Raw genomic sequence first — 16215 nt, 5'->3', positions numbered from 1 at the left:
GGCAACCTCCAATCACCCGGAGCCACTGCTGACCACCATCGCTGCTGCCGTTGCCGCCTAACGCCGCTCATCGCCCGTCGCTACCCGCCGTTGCCACTGCACGACCGCCCACTGCCGACCGTCACCGACGACCGTCGCCGCAGAGCCCATCGGTCGCCGCCGACGGTCGACGACGGGCGGTCGTGCAGCGGCGACGATAGGCGGTCGTGCAGCGGCGGCGACAAGCGGCGATAGGCGGCGCGTGGTGTCGAGCAGCAGCAGCCGACGGTCGACGATCCGTTAGCAAGAATAAAAAATGAATAAATACAAAAAAGAAATTGTTGCGTTACCAAACGCATTTCTATTTTTATTCTATTCCAAGAGTAGAAATTTTGTGTAGTTACCAAACGGGTTCTTTTACTTAGAAATTGTTCCCCGGAACAGAAATATAAAAGAATTATTTCTGGAAAAAAAGCTCTTCCCCAGAACAGAAACTTTGTTATGCGCAACCCAAGTTGTAAGTTTTCTTCACCATAGGACATCGAGGCTATGACAATATTTCTAATAGCAAGTCCAGTAGCTAGCTTGTCATGCTTGAGATGAGTGAAGCAAAAGCAGCTAGTGTTCCTCTTGCATTTGGACATACTATCTTTTTGACAGTTTCGTGCTTCAAGGAGCTAATGACTTGATGTTGCATTGTTCAACGTAGATTCTTATGTCTGGTTGAATTAATTGTACATCGTAATTTATCGTTTTATTAGATAAATAGTTATCAACCCACGGGGAATTACACCCGTAGATGCAAAGTGATAAGTTTTATGGGAACTTTATCTTCATTTTCTATTTTTTCGCTTTAGCCTATTATAGAGTTTTGAAGTGACCTTTATTTGTCATAATAAAAAATAATCAATCTGCCACAAAGTCAAGTATTCAATGCTCGTCTATATCTTTTTTCTAGATGATGAGTACATGTGCGTTTACGATGTGAAAAATTAACGAATTGAAATATATTTTTCTAAATCATCGCTTGCAAAAGTAAATGAATAGAAAACATTTTTACGAAATATGCATTAGATATACTATGGTTGATGATAAAAATGCTTTCCATTAAGTAAGTTTTACAAACGGTATAAAAAATTATTTTCAACAATTTTTTTTAAATTTTTTATTTTTCATGAAATAAGCTGACCATGGATAATTTTTTTGGACAAGATAGAAATAGTATGATTTTTTTTTTCCCGAAAGAAATAGAACGAGTTCTTGGACAGATTGACCAAAATTGTCCAATTCTTTAATTGGGTAGGATCATTTTCGTTTGGGTGAGCCCATGGTCCTATAAATACCACACCGTAGAAAAGAACGAAACTCTATTTTTTTTTTTTGTCAAAAACATCGAAAATCTAGGTTTTTTCATGGAGTTCCACGAGAGAACAAAACCATGCTTTTATGTTGTCTTCAAAACTAGACAAATCGATATGATTCACTAAACGGAAGGACGATGTAAGTAGCATTCATAAGCTACTTGCCGAGGCCGCTTCCATGATAAGGCCACAACATCGCAATGGACCTAATATAGGTAGTCAATACCTAGTCTGGAAAGCAGAGAGAAATGTTCCTCCAACCGCAGCGTTGTTTCCTAATAGATAGGAAATGAACCAAAGAAAAATGTGTTGTGAATAGGGGTTGCGTTGGTGCCTTCTGTGGAACAACCTAGTAGTGTTGTGGCCCCAGAGGACCAATAGACTCTCATCTTTAGATGTCTGAAACCAATCTTGAATATATTTATTCGGAGAGAAAATTCAGGAAAATTCTGTACTGCGGCAATTTGAGTCATGGAGACTCACAAGTATTGACATCTTATGTACCCTCAAAATTTGGCACTTGTAAGTCAATTTTGTGTTTGCATATCAAAGAAAATCTGTATAACTTCACTCACGGAAAAGGGAAAACCTTTGCAATGCTTCCTCTGAGAAGCCACCGTCTGACCTCTGGACATAATAGAACCTTGGTCACTCACAAGTAGCTGATTCAACTCGAGTCACGGTGATTCTCGTGAATAGCTATGCGTACAGGATGGGACATCATCAACTGCCTTAGACAATCGTCTAAGCCTTTTGGAAAACTTTGAAGTTAGCTGAAATGGCGGCGGCAAAACCCATAGCACTCAAAACCAATTAAACGTTAAGATGAAGTGAACATGGTAGGTTGATCATCTCACAAATTGCACATGCAGCTGAATCCCAACTTCAGGAGATTGGACATAGAGGAGAGGACATCTATTTTACCTGAAGGGGAAAATCCCGCCCTTAGATGGAGAAAGAACTACGTCTCAATGTTGTGCAGAAACATAAACGAAAAACAGAAAGTAGGATGCCCCGTCAACGATAGTCCCCCCGCCCTCTCTCTCTCTCTCTCTCTCTCTATCACACAAACACACTGAGAAACACACATACCTGTTGATGACCAGTCATTCGCATTTTTGGGTTCTTGTTGACAGAAGGTTCCCTAAAAAATATGGTAAAATCATCAGATCCAGAGACCAATCTTTCAGGAGCATTGCCTTTCATTTTCTTGTACCTTTCTAATGCAACCTATGTTTATCAACAAAATACAGAAGTTCACTTAACAGTTACCAGAAATTAGAACTACAAATGTGCATAGACCCAAAGGGAGAGAATCACCACAAGGGGGGAGAACAAGCACAGAGCAAGAACACACAGGGACTGACTAACGCATACTAAATTGTACGCAAATAATATGCAGAGAGAAATAACTTATGTATACTAGGTTGTATAAGCAAATAAATGAGCAAAGAGAGATGAATGCGTAATTCATTGCTTCATGGTGAAGATGATTCGACATAATAACAGTTACCCACTTGCTTCATTTCTTCAGCAGATGAATACTGTTTTCCAGTGTGATCGAAAGCTCCAGTCCGAAGAACATATTCGGTGCTCAGAGCAAGGGAGTTAACCCAATGTCCATGACCCTACAGCAAAATTTTACATAGATATGGATGATCATGAAGAAAAGAAGAGAGGGATCTAGCAGCAACTTAGATTAAGAATGCAGACTTGGCAGTAGAAACCAAGAAAAGACATTACCACACCAGCCATGAAAACTAAACTCCAACCTAAATATGCAGATCATGTCTTAGTGACATCATAAAATTGTGGTATTTCCATTCTTAACGTCAAAACCTCCTGAGAACTAAACAATGAAAAAGTTCGAGGACATGATATCAATTAGTAATGGGTAGGTCGCTAGGTGCCAAACTGCCTCCTGGCACCAATGAATGCAGCTACTCCAAAGGCACAAATAAATCTAAAGCTCTTGTGGAGAAGAAGAAAACAGGCATGCGATGACCCTGCAATATGTATAATGAACTTTAAAAAAGACGTTGCCTTCAATTCCCTTATCAGCTTCCCCTGGGAAGTTTCCCAGACTTTGACTGTACAGTCCTGGGAGCTGCAAGAAATTTAAAACAATTACTTCATCAGGTAACAATACGGGAAACTTCTGCTCAGTTCTATGGTACTCCTTATGTCTGTTAATTAGCTCTCATATTTAATTACTCTTTATGTCTGCAAACTTCTGCTTGAGCATTCAAGACTGGATAGGAAACTGACTATTTATAACTTTTTCCTTCTCTTCCCAAAATTAACAATTCATCAATTCAGATCCTCAACCATTGATGTGTATCAGGTGTCTTTTGCATAATTTTGGTGGAAATATTGAAACGAATGGCGTTTTGGATGCCATATCATCAGGCCCAGTTGATGCTCGCATCAGTGATAATTCAACTATGGTATGCCGTACCGTTTTTGCCTCCTATGTAGTGTTTATATATATATATTCATTTATTTATTTATCAGCTACTTGAAATGTTATTGCTCTGATGAAAATTTCATTCTTCCTAAAGCAGACTTGCTCATCATCTAGTCCTTCCAGGTAGGCGTTGGCATGTGTATGGAGGGCATTGAACAAATCCCATTGTTTATGAGTTGATGTCGGAAATGGCATTTCGGAGTGAAAAAGTTCTTGTAGCGGTAACTGTGGCTTTCTATCTTTTGCTTCCTGGCTGTTTTCTGAAGTAGAATGACATATCGTCTATTACTTGAAAGAAGGAACATTTCCACATCTTCTACTTTCTACACTGGTGTCTATATTTGCTTAACTTATTACCTCAAGAAAGGAAGTCTTCTGCAAATGCCTTGTTTTTGGTTGCCTCCAACTTATGCTTTGCATGCTGACATGGCTGCTAGGAAATACTTATCTGACTTCATTTCTTGTTCAGGAGTGGCTGAAGGCTTACTCTCGGATATGCTATGGTAAGACAGTCCGTCAAGTTGAGGCAGCTTGGGATATACTTTATCACACCACCTACAATTGTACGGATGGAATTTCCATATGTCTCCTAAAACTTCCATCAATTGTCATTTTAAGTATATACCTTCTTCGGTTTTCCAGATTTTGCTCTTGAAATGCTTCATCACTCAGGCTGCATTGTTTTACTTCCTAGAAGAGGACAGTCAAAAAATTCAATTGACAATATTTCTCAATGTCAAATGTGATGTATCTGATGTATGTTAGCTATAAAGAAAGTCCTATGCTTTTCTGAATGTTCCTTACAATGCACAAGATGATCTTTGAGCGGGTACTCAGAGATGTATAAGATTGGTCACTTGGAAACTAAACTGGGTTGCAATAGCATCTTCCGATGTGAGCTTTTATCTGCCGGTGGGGCTTCCAATGTTTCCTACCATACGATTTTGACATGGCTTTGTGTACTGCCCAGCAGCCTTTTTTCCAGATCAATGAGCATTTCTGTTTCTAAGATTAATTTCTGGCAAAAAACATTGTTTCTTTCCTTCCAGACCATAATACAAATTTCATAGTCAAGTTTCCGGACTGAGACCCATCAACAATCTCGGCATCTAGCTTTGGAAAGCAAGAGAAAATGCTATTGCCCTTTCATCTGTTCCCCAGTAGAAGATTTTTTTTCTTGAGTGACAGGCTCTTCCTCAAGCACATTTGTGGCATCTACTCATTTCGTGGTTAATGCTTTGGAGCTTTTCCTTCATGCTGGGAATCATCTCAAGGAAAGTCTACCATTTTAGGTAGAATCTCGGACTTGTTAAGCTCTGCTCTTTAAAATTTTCTCACCTTTCTACATAAAAAGAGTGAATGACCCAGTAGAAGTGCCTAGGAAATCACGATTGCCTTTTGCAAAAATGTGTATGAACTTAAATAAGAAAGGCAAAGCTGATTGGATTTAATTTTTGCTTTTAGCAGGGTCATGTTAATCTAGAAAGTTCATTTATCTTATCCTCAATTGTTTGAATGGGAAAAGTTTGATTGAAGGGCAAGTCCAATATGAGTCTTCTAATCTAACGTGTCTACCTTTCTTCGTGTCCATTGTGGTTAATTAATCTTTAACACTCGATGATCTAATGCTTATCATGATTCAATTAATCACTGCTGAAACAATTATAGGTCATTCTTCTTCCATAAACTAGGTGGGAATGATTTTCTTATGGAGTGTACCATGTTAACAGGTATGACTTGGTCGACTTAACACGGCAAGTACTGTCAAAGCTAGCAAATAAGGTATATGCAAATGCTGTGACTGCTTTTCAGCAAAATGATGCTAAAGCTCTTCATTTTCATAGCGAAAAATTTCTTGAAATTATAAAGGATATCGATTTGCTGCTTACTTGTGATGATAATTTTCTTCTTGGGACAGGCCTTGAAAGTGCCAAAGCATTAGCAGCAACTTCTAGTGAGATGAGGCAGGATAGTCTCGGTAATTGTCCTCATTGGCTAAATCATCCAATAGAATTGAAGCGAATATGCACGGTGTGGATCTGTATTGACGTGGATAATGTGTGGACATCTGAAGTTCCCTTTGCTCAAAAACCGTGTTATCATTTGCCCTCTTCTCCCTTATGGATCTCTCAGCTTCTTTCGATTAACACCCATAAAGGGGCATGGTATCTAATTCCAAAAAAACATTTTCACATGACAAAGGAGATAGGTGTCTAATTGTTTCTTCGTTGATTTTTTGTCTCAGTATGAATGGAATGCGACGACCCAAGTCACTGTGGGGTTATACCAATTGAATAGTTTAGAGCAAGCTTCCGTATATCTGTATACATATTTACATATACTTGCATGCTTATACCCACATCTGGATTTGTGTGCCTTTGTTACTTGATATGAGATTCTCCTATCTTTGATCAGGATACAAGTTCTGGAGTGGTCTCCTGGAAGACTATTACCTGCCACGAGCATCGAGCTAGTTTTGCTATTTTACCAAAAGCTTTGACAGAGAATGAGAAATTCGAATGAGAGTAGTTGTGAAAAGACTGCATATCATACTCAAACAAAAGGCAATCAGAAACATAAATTTACGCAGTCAAGGCAAGAAGGAGATCCCTTGAAATTGCCAAAACATTGTACAAAAACTATTTTGATTAGCAATCAAGTGGTCCAGCCCCTCCTATCTTCCTAGATTGCTCATCCAATTTGCTCTGCATCAGCCTATGGCTCAGGATTGTGTCGATTATGTGGAACTTGGGCTTCATGGATAGGTCCTAGACCTTGTGAGCAAGTTCATAGATGACCTGACTTTGCTCCTATTTCCCTCCATGCATCAATGCATCAATGTATTGGAACTTCTGGATCATGTCTATATTATCTCCGTAGCCCATGTTCTTCCAACCCTCGACAATGCACTTATGCCTGTATCTAGCACTCTCTGCATAAAGTTGCTGGCGTGCAACCTCCCTCTGTCCTGCAACCCACAATCCAAAACAAGAACAAAACTTAGACTCATATAGTACAGATCAAAATATACTTTTACATGTGGCACCACTTAGCACCAAACACAATCTAAATTCATGGTTACCATCACTTGTTTCCATCAAAACATTCTTAAGATGCTTATCCGGTTTTATGCGCACAATCTTAACTTTCACAACTTCATATCCAGAGCCAAACAAATCCTGCAAAGTTTAGAAAACTCCACTTGAGTCTATCACTCATAATAATATCAAGAATTCACTCAGAATAATATCAAGAATTAAGTTTGTGTGAACAACCTCTTTGAATATCTGTACAACACCTGCAGAAAATTCTATCACAGAAAGTTCATCGAAGTTGTGTCTTTCAGCGTAAGCTGCAATCGCTGTAATGATTGAAACAACAAAATCAGGGAATGCAATAGTCGTTGCTTAAATATGTTTTATTTGACACATACCATGGATCATTAAATCCTGAATCATCTTCCTTGGATTGCTATAACTGTAAAAGACCTTAGTTGCATAGCTCCTGATGGCTTGATATTGCAGAAATGCAGTAACATGTACATTCTCATTCTCCTATACGAAAAATATGACATGAGGTTATTAGTTATTCAAGCATTTACATGCCATATCACAAAAATGAAATGAGAAATTCACGTGATTGAACAAACCTTAGTCTTCACTTTGCATTTTATATTATCCAATTGCTCGATTTTGAGTGAAACCTCGCCAGCAACTTGATATCCACAAATGCAAGGTACATAGTGGCGTCCAGCCTCCAGATTTTTGTGATGCTTGCCAAATTTTTCCACAACTGCTACAGTTGATTGCTTAACTTCAACACAGCCGCAAAGATTACGCATCTTCTGGATTTCAACTCGATCTTTCAACCTGTAGTCCAGCTTTCTGTTTAACGAAATCACAATGAAGAGACTATAAAAAGCAGAAACAACATAGCGATGACGAAACAATAGGGCATGAGCACAGTTCATCATATTGTGTTTAGGAACGTTCAGTTACTCATGCAAATTACATAGCACATACACATACAAATACACATACCCCAATTTCATACTCCACATAGAAATTTACAGCGAAGTGGCTCAAACACCAATTGCAATTTCACTAGCCTCGATTTTATCATGGTTTGAGCCTTTTATCAAGGGTCACCAATTTCGGAATTAGCATGCCAATGGCATCACAGTTCGGAATTAGCATGCCAATTTCACTTGCCTCGATTTTATTTCCTTTGCTCATTCCATTGTTTTTCCTGTACACTTAAACACTCCAAACCAAAACTCAACAAAACTCCACGCCAAAACTTAGCAATCAGGATCACAGAACACATATCATCTTGTATTCTGATACTAACCAAATACTTGTACGTATTTTGCTCATATACTAACCGCATCACTTTGTTCAAGAAGACTTGGAGGGCCTCCCTTAGAAGGCTTCCAAACCAAAGAACAAAATACTGATGAAGAAGATGTCATAAAGAAAGTTTCCTCTTGATGATGCATGAGAAAACTGAGAAAAGAAGGACAAGTTGGGCATCGCTGATTCAATTCACCCTAAAAATAGATACATATTCAAGACACGGGAGATGTGAGATCCGCTAGGAATTTGGTTGGACTGTGGTCGAGTGGTTGGTAGTACATTGTAACGCATTGATAGACCTCCTCGAAAAGCATTCAGCTTCCCCATGTATTTGAAACATATGTGAAAACATTAAGCTTAGATTTCTCGGCCAACCAAAATATCAATTTGGCTATAATGGCTTACCAGTCGATTCCCTCAAAAAGGCCCTCCCCTTTAATAGCAAAAGTTCTAAAGATAGCCCATTGGCAACTTTCAATCTTATGCAACTCCAATGCTTCAGTCAAGCACTCCAAGAAGATCCTACGAAGACCAAAGTGAATATCAGAAGAATCCCAAGGGCAAAAGAAAGAGGAAGACATGCAAAAAAAAATTAATTCAAGCAATGTGAAACAGAGTGATTCATTAAGTAAACTCCAGTTCATGAGTAATAAAAGGCTTCAGCTGTTGATGAGTACCGAAATCACATGGTTGCATATCAGTACAAATATTATTCACAATTGCAATTCGCTAGAAGATAGCCAAAGTACCTGCTCGTTAGCAAAAATCAGGACAATGGCCCCTTTTATTTCTTCTTCCTGCCAAAACACTAGAACTGTTAGAAGAGATGGAAGAAGTTGGTAGGATCCTAAAGATCAGCACTTGAGGAGTCATCCATTTCAGCAATATGAACAAAAATAAAATGGCCTTCGATAACTAAGATTCACAGTTGTGATGTCTAGGGTCTAAGCTAATAGCTTTCCATTGACTTAGAGGTAACGATTCTAAAACGTAGAAAACAACATGCAAATTATTAAAAGTCCAACCAAGTATAATCACAAAGAAAACACACAAGCAACCTAACATGGTCTTTAAAAATGAAAAGATAATTCAAAACAAAGAACCCCATCATAAAGCCCTAAGGGCTTGTCCAATTCTTTTTTTTTAAATAAATCAATTTTTTTTCTGGGCTTTTATGGTTCTGCCCTGTAACATGACGAAAATAATATAACAAAAAGAAGAGGCTCATTCTTAACATCAAAATCTTACGGGGAATTATCTTCAACTCATTATTATAATAATTAAAGTGTTTGCAATATTATTGTTTCCACAAGAAACCCATCTTCAATCTTGAATCTTGCAACTGTTTCCTATTTTACTAATCTTAACCTGACTCGAATTAGGAAAGAAACTCTTAACTTCTCACAAACTCTCACTCCTCAGCACGCTCTCAAAGCCATCTCATTTCCAACAGTGAACTATATATTTCCTCTGTCTTCCTATTCTCTCTCCACCGTTGTCTTTCTCCTGTCTTTTGCTCTCTCTGAATTTCTCCGCACCCTGTTGCCCTTTGTTGTTCTTGCGGAGTGTTTTTCTGTTTCTTCAACCAAAAACCCATGAAGCTCATCAATTTCTTGGGCCCCAAATCGCCTCCCATCGGCAACATCCCGAGAGGTCAGGTCCGATGGACTCTTTGTCGTCGTGCTTGTGCCTTTCTTATCTGTACGATCAAGAGAAGAAAGGCGGTGAAGGGGCCAGAGGTATTTCATCTGCAGGAGAGGCAGTGGCCAGAGGCATTGATCTATAACTGGAGAAACCGAAATACTCCTTTCATCCGAAGCAAAACCGAAGTACTCCATAACCCTTTGGATGGTCTATAATTGGAGAAAACCAGAAACCATACCATGTTGAATGGCCAGAGGCATTGATCTAGTTCACAACTTTATAGTCATTAACTTAATTTGCGTCGGTTAGAGTTAACTTCATTATTAAAGGAAGAAAAGTTGCAGCCAACCATGACTGTTCCCTTTTTCTTCTGTCCTGCAAGACTGTTTCAATTAAACGATAGCTAGGGTGTGCATAACATCATTCTTAAGGATCCCCTGCACGATCAAGAGAAGAAGGGCGGTGAAGGGGCCAGAGGTATTTCGTCTGCAGGAGAGGCAGTGGCTCGCAACTTCTTCCCCCTCAGGCCTGATCAGAACACGAAGGAAGTCGGCGGCCCTCATCAAGAAATCGTTCCGGCCCAACTTAAGAGAAAATCCATGGCCTCACTTACGAATGCCGAATCCTTAATTGTGGAGAAGGCGAAGTACAACAGAACGCAAAAAGGAAAGAAACCGAAACAGGCCTCAATGCCGAGGAAGTTTCCACAGAGAAATTTTCACAATCAACATGCCAGCTTCATCCAAAACAAAGGTGCGGACATAAAACCCTAGTAAAAAGAAAAAATTGAACCTGAAAAGCGGGGATTGTCGTCGCAGATCTAGGGCTTCTCGGCAGAGAAGGCTTTGAGCATAGCGGGGAGAGCACGGCCCTCGTCGGAGAAAGCCCAGCGTCAGGAGAGAGCGCGATTCGGGAAGAAAGAGGTCGGGAGGAAGAGGCCGTCGTCAGGAGGGAGCGTCACGGTCGTCGGGAGGGAGCGTCACCGTCGTCGGAGAGCGAAGAGGCCGTCGTCGGGAGAGGGAACGTCGCCGTCCTCGGAGAGAGCACGGCCCTCGTCGGGAGGGAGCGTGGCCGTCGTCCGAGACCGAGCGTTATTTGGGAGAGAGTCGTCGGGGAAACAGGGGATAGAGTGAGAAGAAAGAGAAGAGAGAAAGAAGCGCTGAGTTGAGGAGAGAAGAGAAAGCAGACGTGGCGGGCCCCGAGGACAGGTGTCACACTCTGAATAATTCAGAGCAAAAATTATGTAGCACTGTCAGGGTATGCAATACTGTATGCAATATTTTCTCTGACCAAAAATAGGAAAAAGCCATATGCTGATCCACTGCAAACAAGAAAAAAAGTATCGGCAAAATTTTCAAGTAATTACAAATTCCCTCGAAATGGAAAAGAAATTTTGAACGGTATTTTTTTTTTTTTTTTTTTGGTTCTTTTTTTTCTTATAACTTATGAAATTGGAATTTTAAAATAAATAGCACATTTGTAACTAGAAATGCACTCTCATCCTTCAAGAACATATTTGACACCATAAATAATCGGTAGCTGTTCACCAAATTCAATGATAAGCACACGTTGAGATCTCTCACTTCATTTGTAACGGTTTGTGGCACTCATCTAGATTCAACATTCTCATTACTATCACCGTATAGAGATATTGGCATCAAAATGTTGAAAAAACACAAATCAAATATCTGTAAGTAGTTCTCAAATCTATATTTAGATCTAGTTCGGGAGTGTAAAATCGTCAAAACTCGACCTAAATCTTAATCGGGAAAGGAGAGCGGCCTAATCTCGAGATAGATTGTGGAATTACGTTGTGAACATTCTCCTCATTGGTTGTGGACTGGACAAATGGCCGAACTGGTCTTCATGTTCATCCAAATTCAGCTGCAGAAATTCATCCACTCACAAACTCCCTGAACAAATAGAGAGAGAAAAGAAAGACAGACAGCTTCAAAAGAGAGAAGATGGAGATAGAGAGGGAGAGGGGAGCTCCTTTAGATACGGCACTATAGAGAGGGGGCAGCTTCAAAGGAAAAAGAAGGAAACCTAATCTTCTATTAGTTAAAGAAATTATCCTCCCTCAACAGTATTGGTGAATATATAACATCAAAACAAAAGCAAAAACCATCTTTCTCTCCCGTACAACCTATTTTCTCAAGTGACTCTCTCTTTCTTCTATTATCATATTGAAAACTCAGGATAATAAAGCAATTTGAAGGTATCGCCATTAAGTCGGTAACCCCTTAATGTTAGAAAGGAACCAAATTTGCAAAAACTCAGAGAAACATGGAAAGTCATCTCCTTGTTTTCTTTAAAATGGGTGAGGGAAAGGAAGGTTTCAGTCAAAACGGCATTAATAAAACCCTTCTCCGCACACACCTCTCCAACTACCCATACTGTTGAGGGACTAATGGCGTTCATATAGTGAGGGAACACTACAAACCCAAAGAATGCTAGTGAAAAGATCCTATTCACCCACCAATATCTTCAATTTATATAATGGTTGTTGTATTAGAGCATCGTAGGACGTTACATGGCCGACGCCCTATTGCCAGTGGGGGCAATGGCGATGGTCGGCACATCGAAGACCCCATCGGCCATTCTTTGCCCGCGCACTAGCGATGGGGCGGCCGACATAGGCAAGAGGGAGTCGTCCCTCTCATGTGTATTCTTTTTTTTTTTTTTCTTTTTGTCTTTTTAAGTTTTATTTTTCCTTATTTTTAGGCTCTTATTAGAAATAAAGTGCATTTTTAATTTCTTATTTGAAAAAAATGGAGATATTTCGAGCCTTTCTTTAAAATATTGTTCACTTTAAATTTTCATTTGAGAAAATGAGAGCATTTCAAGTCTTTATTTGGAATTTTTTTCTATAAAGAATTTGAACTATTATTTTAACATATATGTATTTTTCAGATCGTGGATTCTCACGAAACAAATCGACCATAATCGGGAAATGAATTCCACGAGAGATGGATCGAAGTGTTTCGTCTTTGCCTCTTGAGAGGTGGGGCCACCAAAGGAGCAAGCGAGAGAACCGCATGCAACACTCGCGCAAGGGGCACCGCGGAGTGGGCGCACCTCTTTGCTCTAGAGAGCTTCTTTCGATGTCCCTCTGCACACGTGTCGGTCGACACGGTTGAAGCTTACCGTTTCTGGTCGCGCAGATCAGACGTCTTCACTGCTCTCTCCTGCGGTCAATCGTCAGCCGGTGATCTCTAAAAGCAGCGCCTCTTGCCGACACGTGTAATTAGGAGAGAGAATTTGCCAAATCTCCTATAGTTCTGTCAAACTAATCCCTCGGCTCTTTTCGAACATCGTGAGCGTCTTATGCCTACTTCTATATTGTTCGAACGTGGCTACGATGATCCAAAAAAATACGAATTGCATCTACAATGACCCATAAATCGAATGTTAGATTCTTGAAGGATTAAATATAATTTGATAATTTCCCTTATTTTAGCTCGTGCCTTTGCCTCTATGTACCCATTCGACTAAAATCAATGTACAAATTTAATGAGTTTCAAAGATCCAAAACTGTTCAACTCAACTAACATAAGCTTGTGTTCAACCCCCCTCCCCACCAAAAAAAAAGTGAGCATGTGATGTAAGAATTATTGTGGCTCACGTGATTTTATTAATTATTGTTCAATGAATATTTAAGAGCTTTTACCATAAATAATAATAATATTTAAGAGCTAAAACATATTGCCTATGAGAAATTGTAATCCTTATGAAATAAAATGTGCAATCTTTATGAGTGTTGACACCTAAATTTTAACAATCCGGTCATTTATTTATTGCACAGAAAATTATGGGTTAATTTTATCCAAAAAAATCATTAATTGCATAACATATAATTTTAGGTGCATTCATTTTTCTATTTATTGCATTCACATTCGGTCGACAGTGGTGGATGGACTCGAACAAATGGTTTTAAGCTTAATAGATATGAAGGCATTCTATTCTTCGATGTGATATTTCTTTATTTCAAACAAGAAATAAATATCTTGGTCAAATATTTGGAGGAAAATTCACAATCGGAACAAGACCAAAAGAAATATCATGTCAATATCCGTTCAAGAGCATAAAAGGAAGATTTGACCAATGAAAATGAATAAAAAGAAAGGATGATATGGTAGTCGACGTTTTATATATTCATGCAATGTATCAGCTTAAAGGAGCGTACGCGGCGTGATATATTCTTCGTTTGAAAACATGAAAGTCGCAGATTTTGAGCGCGCCCCAGAGAGGAAAGAAAAACAAAAGCGAAGATTTTATAATATTTTATCACATTTTCTTTCCTTGGTGGGGGGCTTCGTGCACGCATATAAAAAGGGTCGGCCAGAATTCTTTAAAGGGGGCTTCTCTTCATCGAAAAAAAGAACACAAAAAGTAAAACAGTGAAAAAAAGAGAGTAAAGGAAGAGGGGTTTCGGTTCTTTGGGAAAAGAAAAGTCAGCAAGGAGCAGAGGGAAAAGAGACGTGAGAGTGACATGTGAGAGAGAGAGAGAGAGAGAAAAAAGGAAGGAAAAAAAAAGAAAAAGAAAAGGAGAGGAAAAGGGCTGCATCGTCGTCTTCTTCGCGAGGGCCCTCCGGCCGCGCCAGCCCGAGCCGCGCCGTCCACCGTCGCGCCACCGCGACACGAGCCGCCTCCGCGACTCACCACCTCGCCGCTCCGCTCGCGTCCGCCACTGCTGTTCCGCCGGTCTCCGCCGCTCGAGATCCGCCCGTGACGCTGCTGCTGCCCCTGCTCTGTCCGCGATCTGCTCAACCCGACGCCTGCTGCATTCCCCCGGCGTTTCCTCCTGCTCGCTCGTTGCTGTCCGAGCCGCCGGCAATCGAAACCCTCGCCGCACCATCGCGATTTCGCCCTCAGCCCTCTGCGACGCCCGCGAAGCCTCTGCTGCTCCCGACGACCCGACATCTCCACCTGCTGCTTCTGCCTCGCCGACGCCTGCTGCAGCCGCGCCCATTCATCTCCGCGCCTGCCGCCTATCACCGAGCGCCGCTCGCCTCCGTCGCTACCACCGTGTCTGCTCGACGCCGCTGCCTCCCGACGCCAGTAGGCCCCGAACCAGTCGCTGCTGTCTCCGCCTTTGCTCGACGCCGCTCCTCCTCCGCTCCTCCTCCGCCCCTGTTCGCGACCGGCAGCGACCCGTGAGTCCCCGCGCCGGAGCTCCGACGACCGCGACCGACGACCGACGGTGACCAACGCCCTTGCCAAGCCTTGCGTAAGAAAAAAGAAGAAAAGAACAAAGGAAAAAATCAAATTAGGTATATTTGCTTTAATTTATTAGGCAAGTTTATCTTATAGTTTATTTTATTTTATTTTATTTTATTTCTTGTTTACTTATTTGAAATATTGTCCCCATGCATAATTGGAAATTCCAACATATCACATGATTCGCAACCGCGCCTAGGTTTTTTTTTTATTTCATCTATAAGGTAATCAAGCGTGAGTAAAATTGATATTTTGGTTTTTAAGACTTAAGATCAATATATCGATTTTATTAGCGATATATTATCCATTGATCTGAACAATGTATGATACCTTTGGTGATTTTGAATGGTCCGTCTTTGACTTGATTGCTTTATTTATCTTGAAATATGTTTAGGTTAGAATATTGGATGCTTTAGGGTTATTTGCATATTTGGGTTAAGCATTTTATTTATCATGAATTGTCAAAAAAAAAAAAAGACATAAATTTAGGATGTTAGATTTTTGTTTCATTAGCTTAAACTGCATGTTTAATTATTTGACATTTTGAAATTAATAAAAAAACAACAAAAAATCATCATGCATATGTCATGTAAAATTAGGGCATCCTTGCACATTAGGATAAAATCACATATTTCATTTTAAGTTTAGATTGATTTAGATAGACCGTATCTTATGATAGAGATTGCTAAGTTAAGATAATATCTTGGTTTAAATTAAGGTTTAGCATGATCTAATCCTTAATATAACTAGGATATAATCTTAATTTAGCTAGATAATTTTCACATTTTTCCTAATTTCGAATTTCATAAAAAAATATCAAAAAATGACTTAGGATAAATTAGTTTCAATCCCTAGGTTAGATTGCATTCTTTTTTAAGAAAAAAATTAAAAAATATTATGTGCATGTCATATATAATTAGATTCATGAAATACATATCATTTAGTGATTGTTGCTAGGTCCATTTAATTAGAAATTGCCTGTCATTAAAATTAGGTCATTTAGTTATATTGCATTGTATAAAGCATGATTCTCATTAATTAAAAGAAAACAAAAATAAATTGCGTGTTAATTAGAAATCATACCTAGGATTGATGATCGAATTACGATCTAACAACGCAGATCTTTCGTTACTACGAGGTAAATCCTGCATTTTTTTATTTGCTTTCTTGAGTGTTAAATTGGTAAGTT

At 39.7% G+C, this 16215-nt stretch overlaps 1 protein-coding gene and 1 pseudogene across 2 annotated transcripts; one reads left to right on the top strand and one right to left on the bottom strand.

Annotated features, from left to right (window-relative positions):
• The first annotated feature begins 3230 nt into the window (after positions 1 to 3230).
• LOC108956260 lies at positions 3231 to 6462 on the top strand (annotated as a pseudogene).
• On the bottom strand, positions 6337 to 10930 carry LOC104431776 (hypersensitive-induced reaction 1 protein-like). 2 transcript variants are annotated; one of them, XM_010044336.3, is made up of 8 exons: positions 10599 to 10930; positions 8912 to 8959; positions 8568 to 8684; positions 7457 to 7691; positions 7241 to 7361; positions 7083 to 7168; positions 6890 to 6986; positions 6337 to 6775 (listed from the first exon to the last, which is right to left on the bottom strand). In XM_010044336.3, the coding sequence occupies exons 4-8, from the start codon at positions 7646 to 7648 to the stop codon at positions 6618 to 6620; spliced, it is 654 nt and encodes a 217-aa protein (XP_010042638.2). In that variant the 5' UTR covers positions 7649 to 7691; positions 8568 to 8684; positions 8912 to 8959; positions 10599 to 10930; the 3' UTR covers positions 6337 to 6617. The 2 variants fall into 2 exon arrangements, with proteins under 2 accessions (XP_010042638.2, XP_010042639.2); XM_010044337.3 differs by having other exon boundaries at positions 7457 to 7676.
• Between the last annotated feature and the right edge of the window lie 5285 nt (positions 10931 to 16215).

Source organism: Eucalyptus grandis, chromosome 7, assembly GCF_016545825.1.
Source record: "Eucalyptus grandis isolate ANBG69807.140 chromosome 7, ASM1654582v1, whole genome shotgun sequence".
Classification (NCBI taxonomy): domain Eukaryota; kingdom Viridiplantae; phylum Streptophyta; class Magnoliopsida; order Myrtales; family Myrtaceae; genus Eucalyptus; species Eucalyptus grandis.
This window is presented reverse-complemented; position numbering and strand designations above follow the sequence as displayed.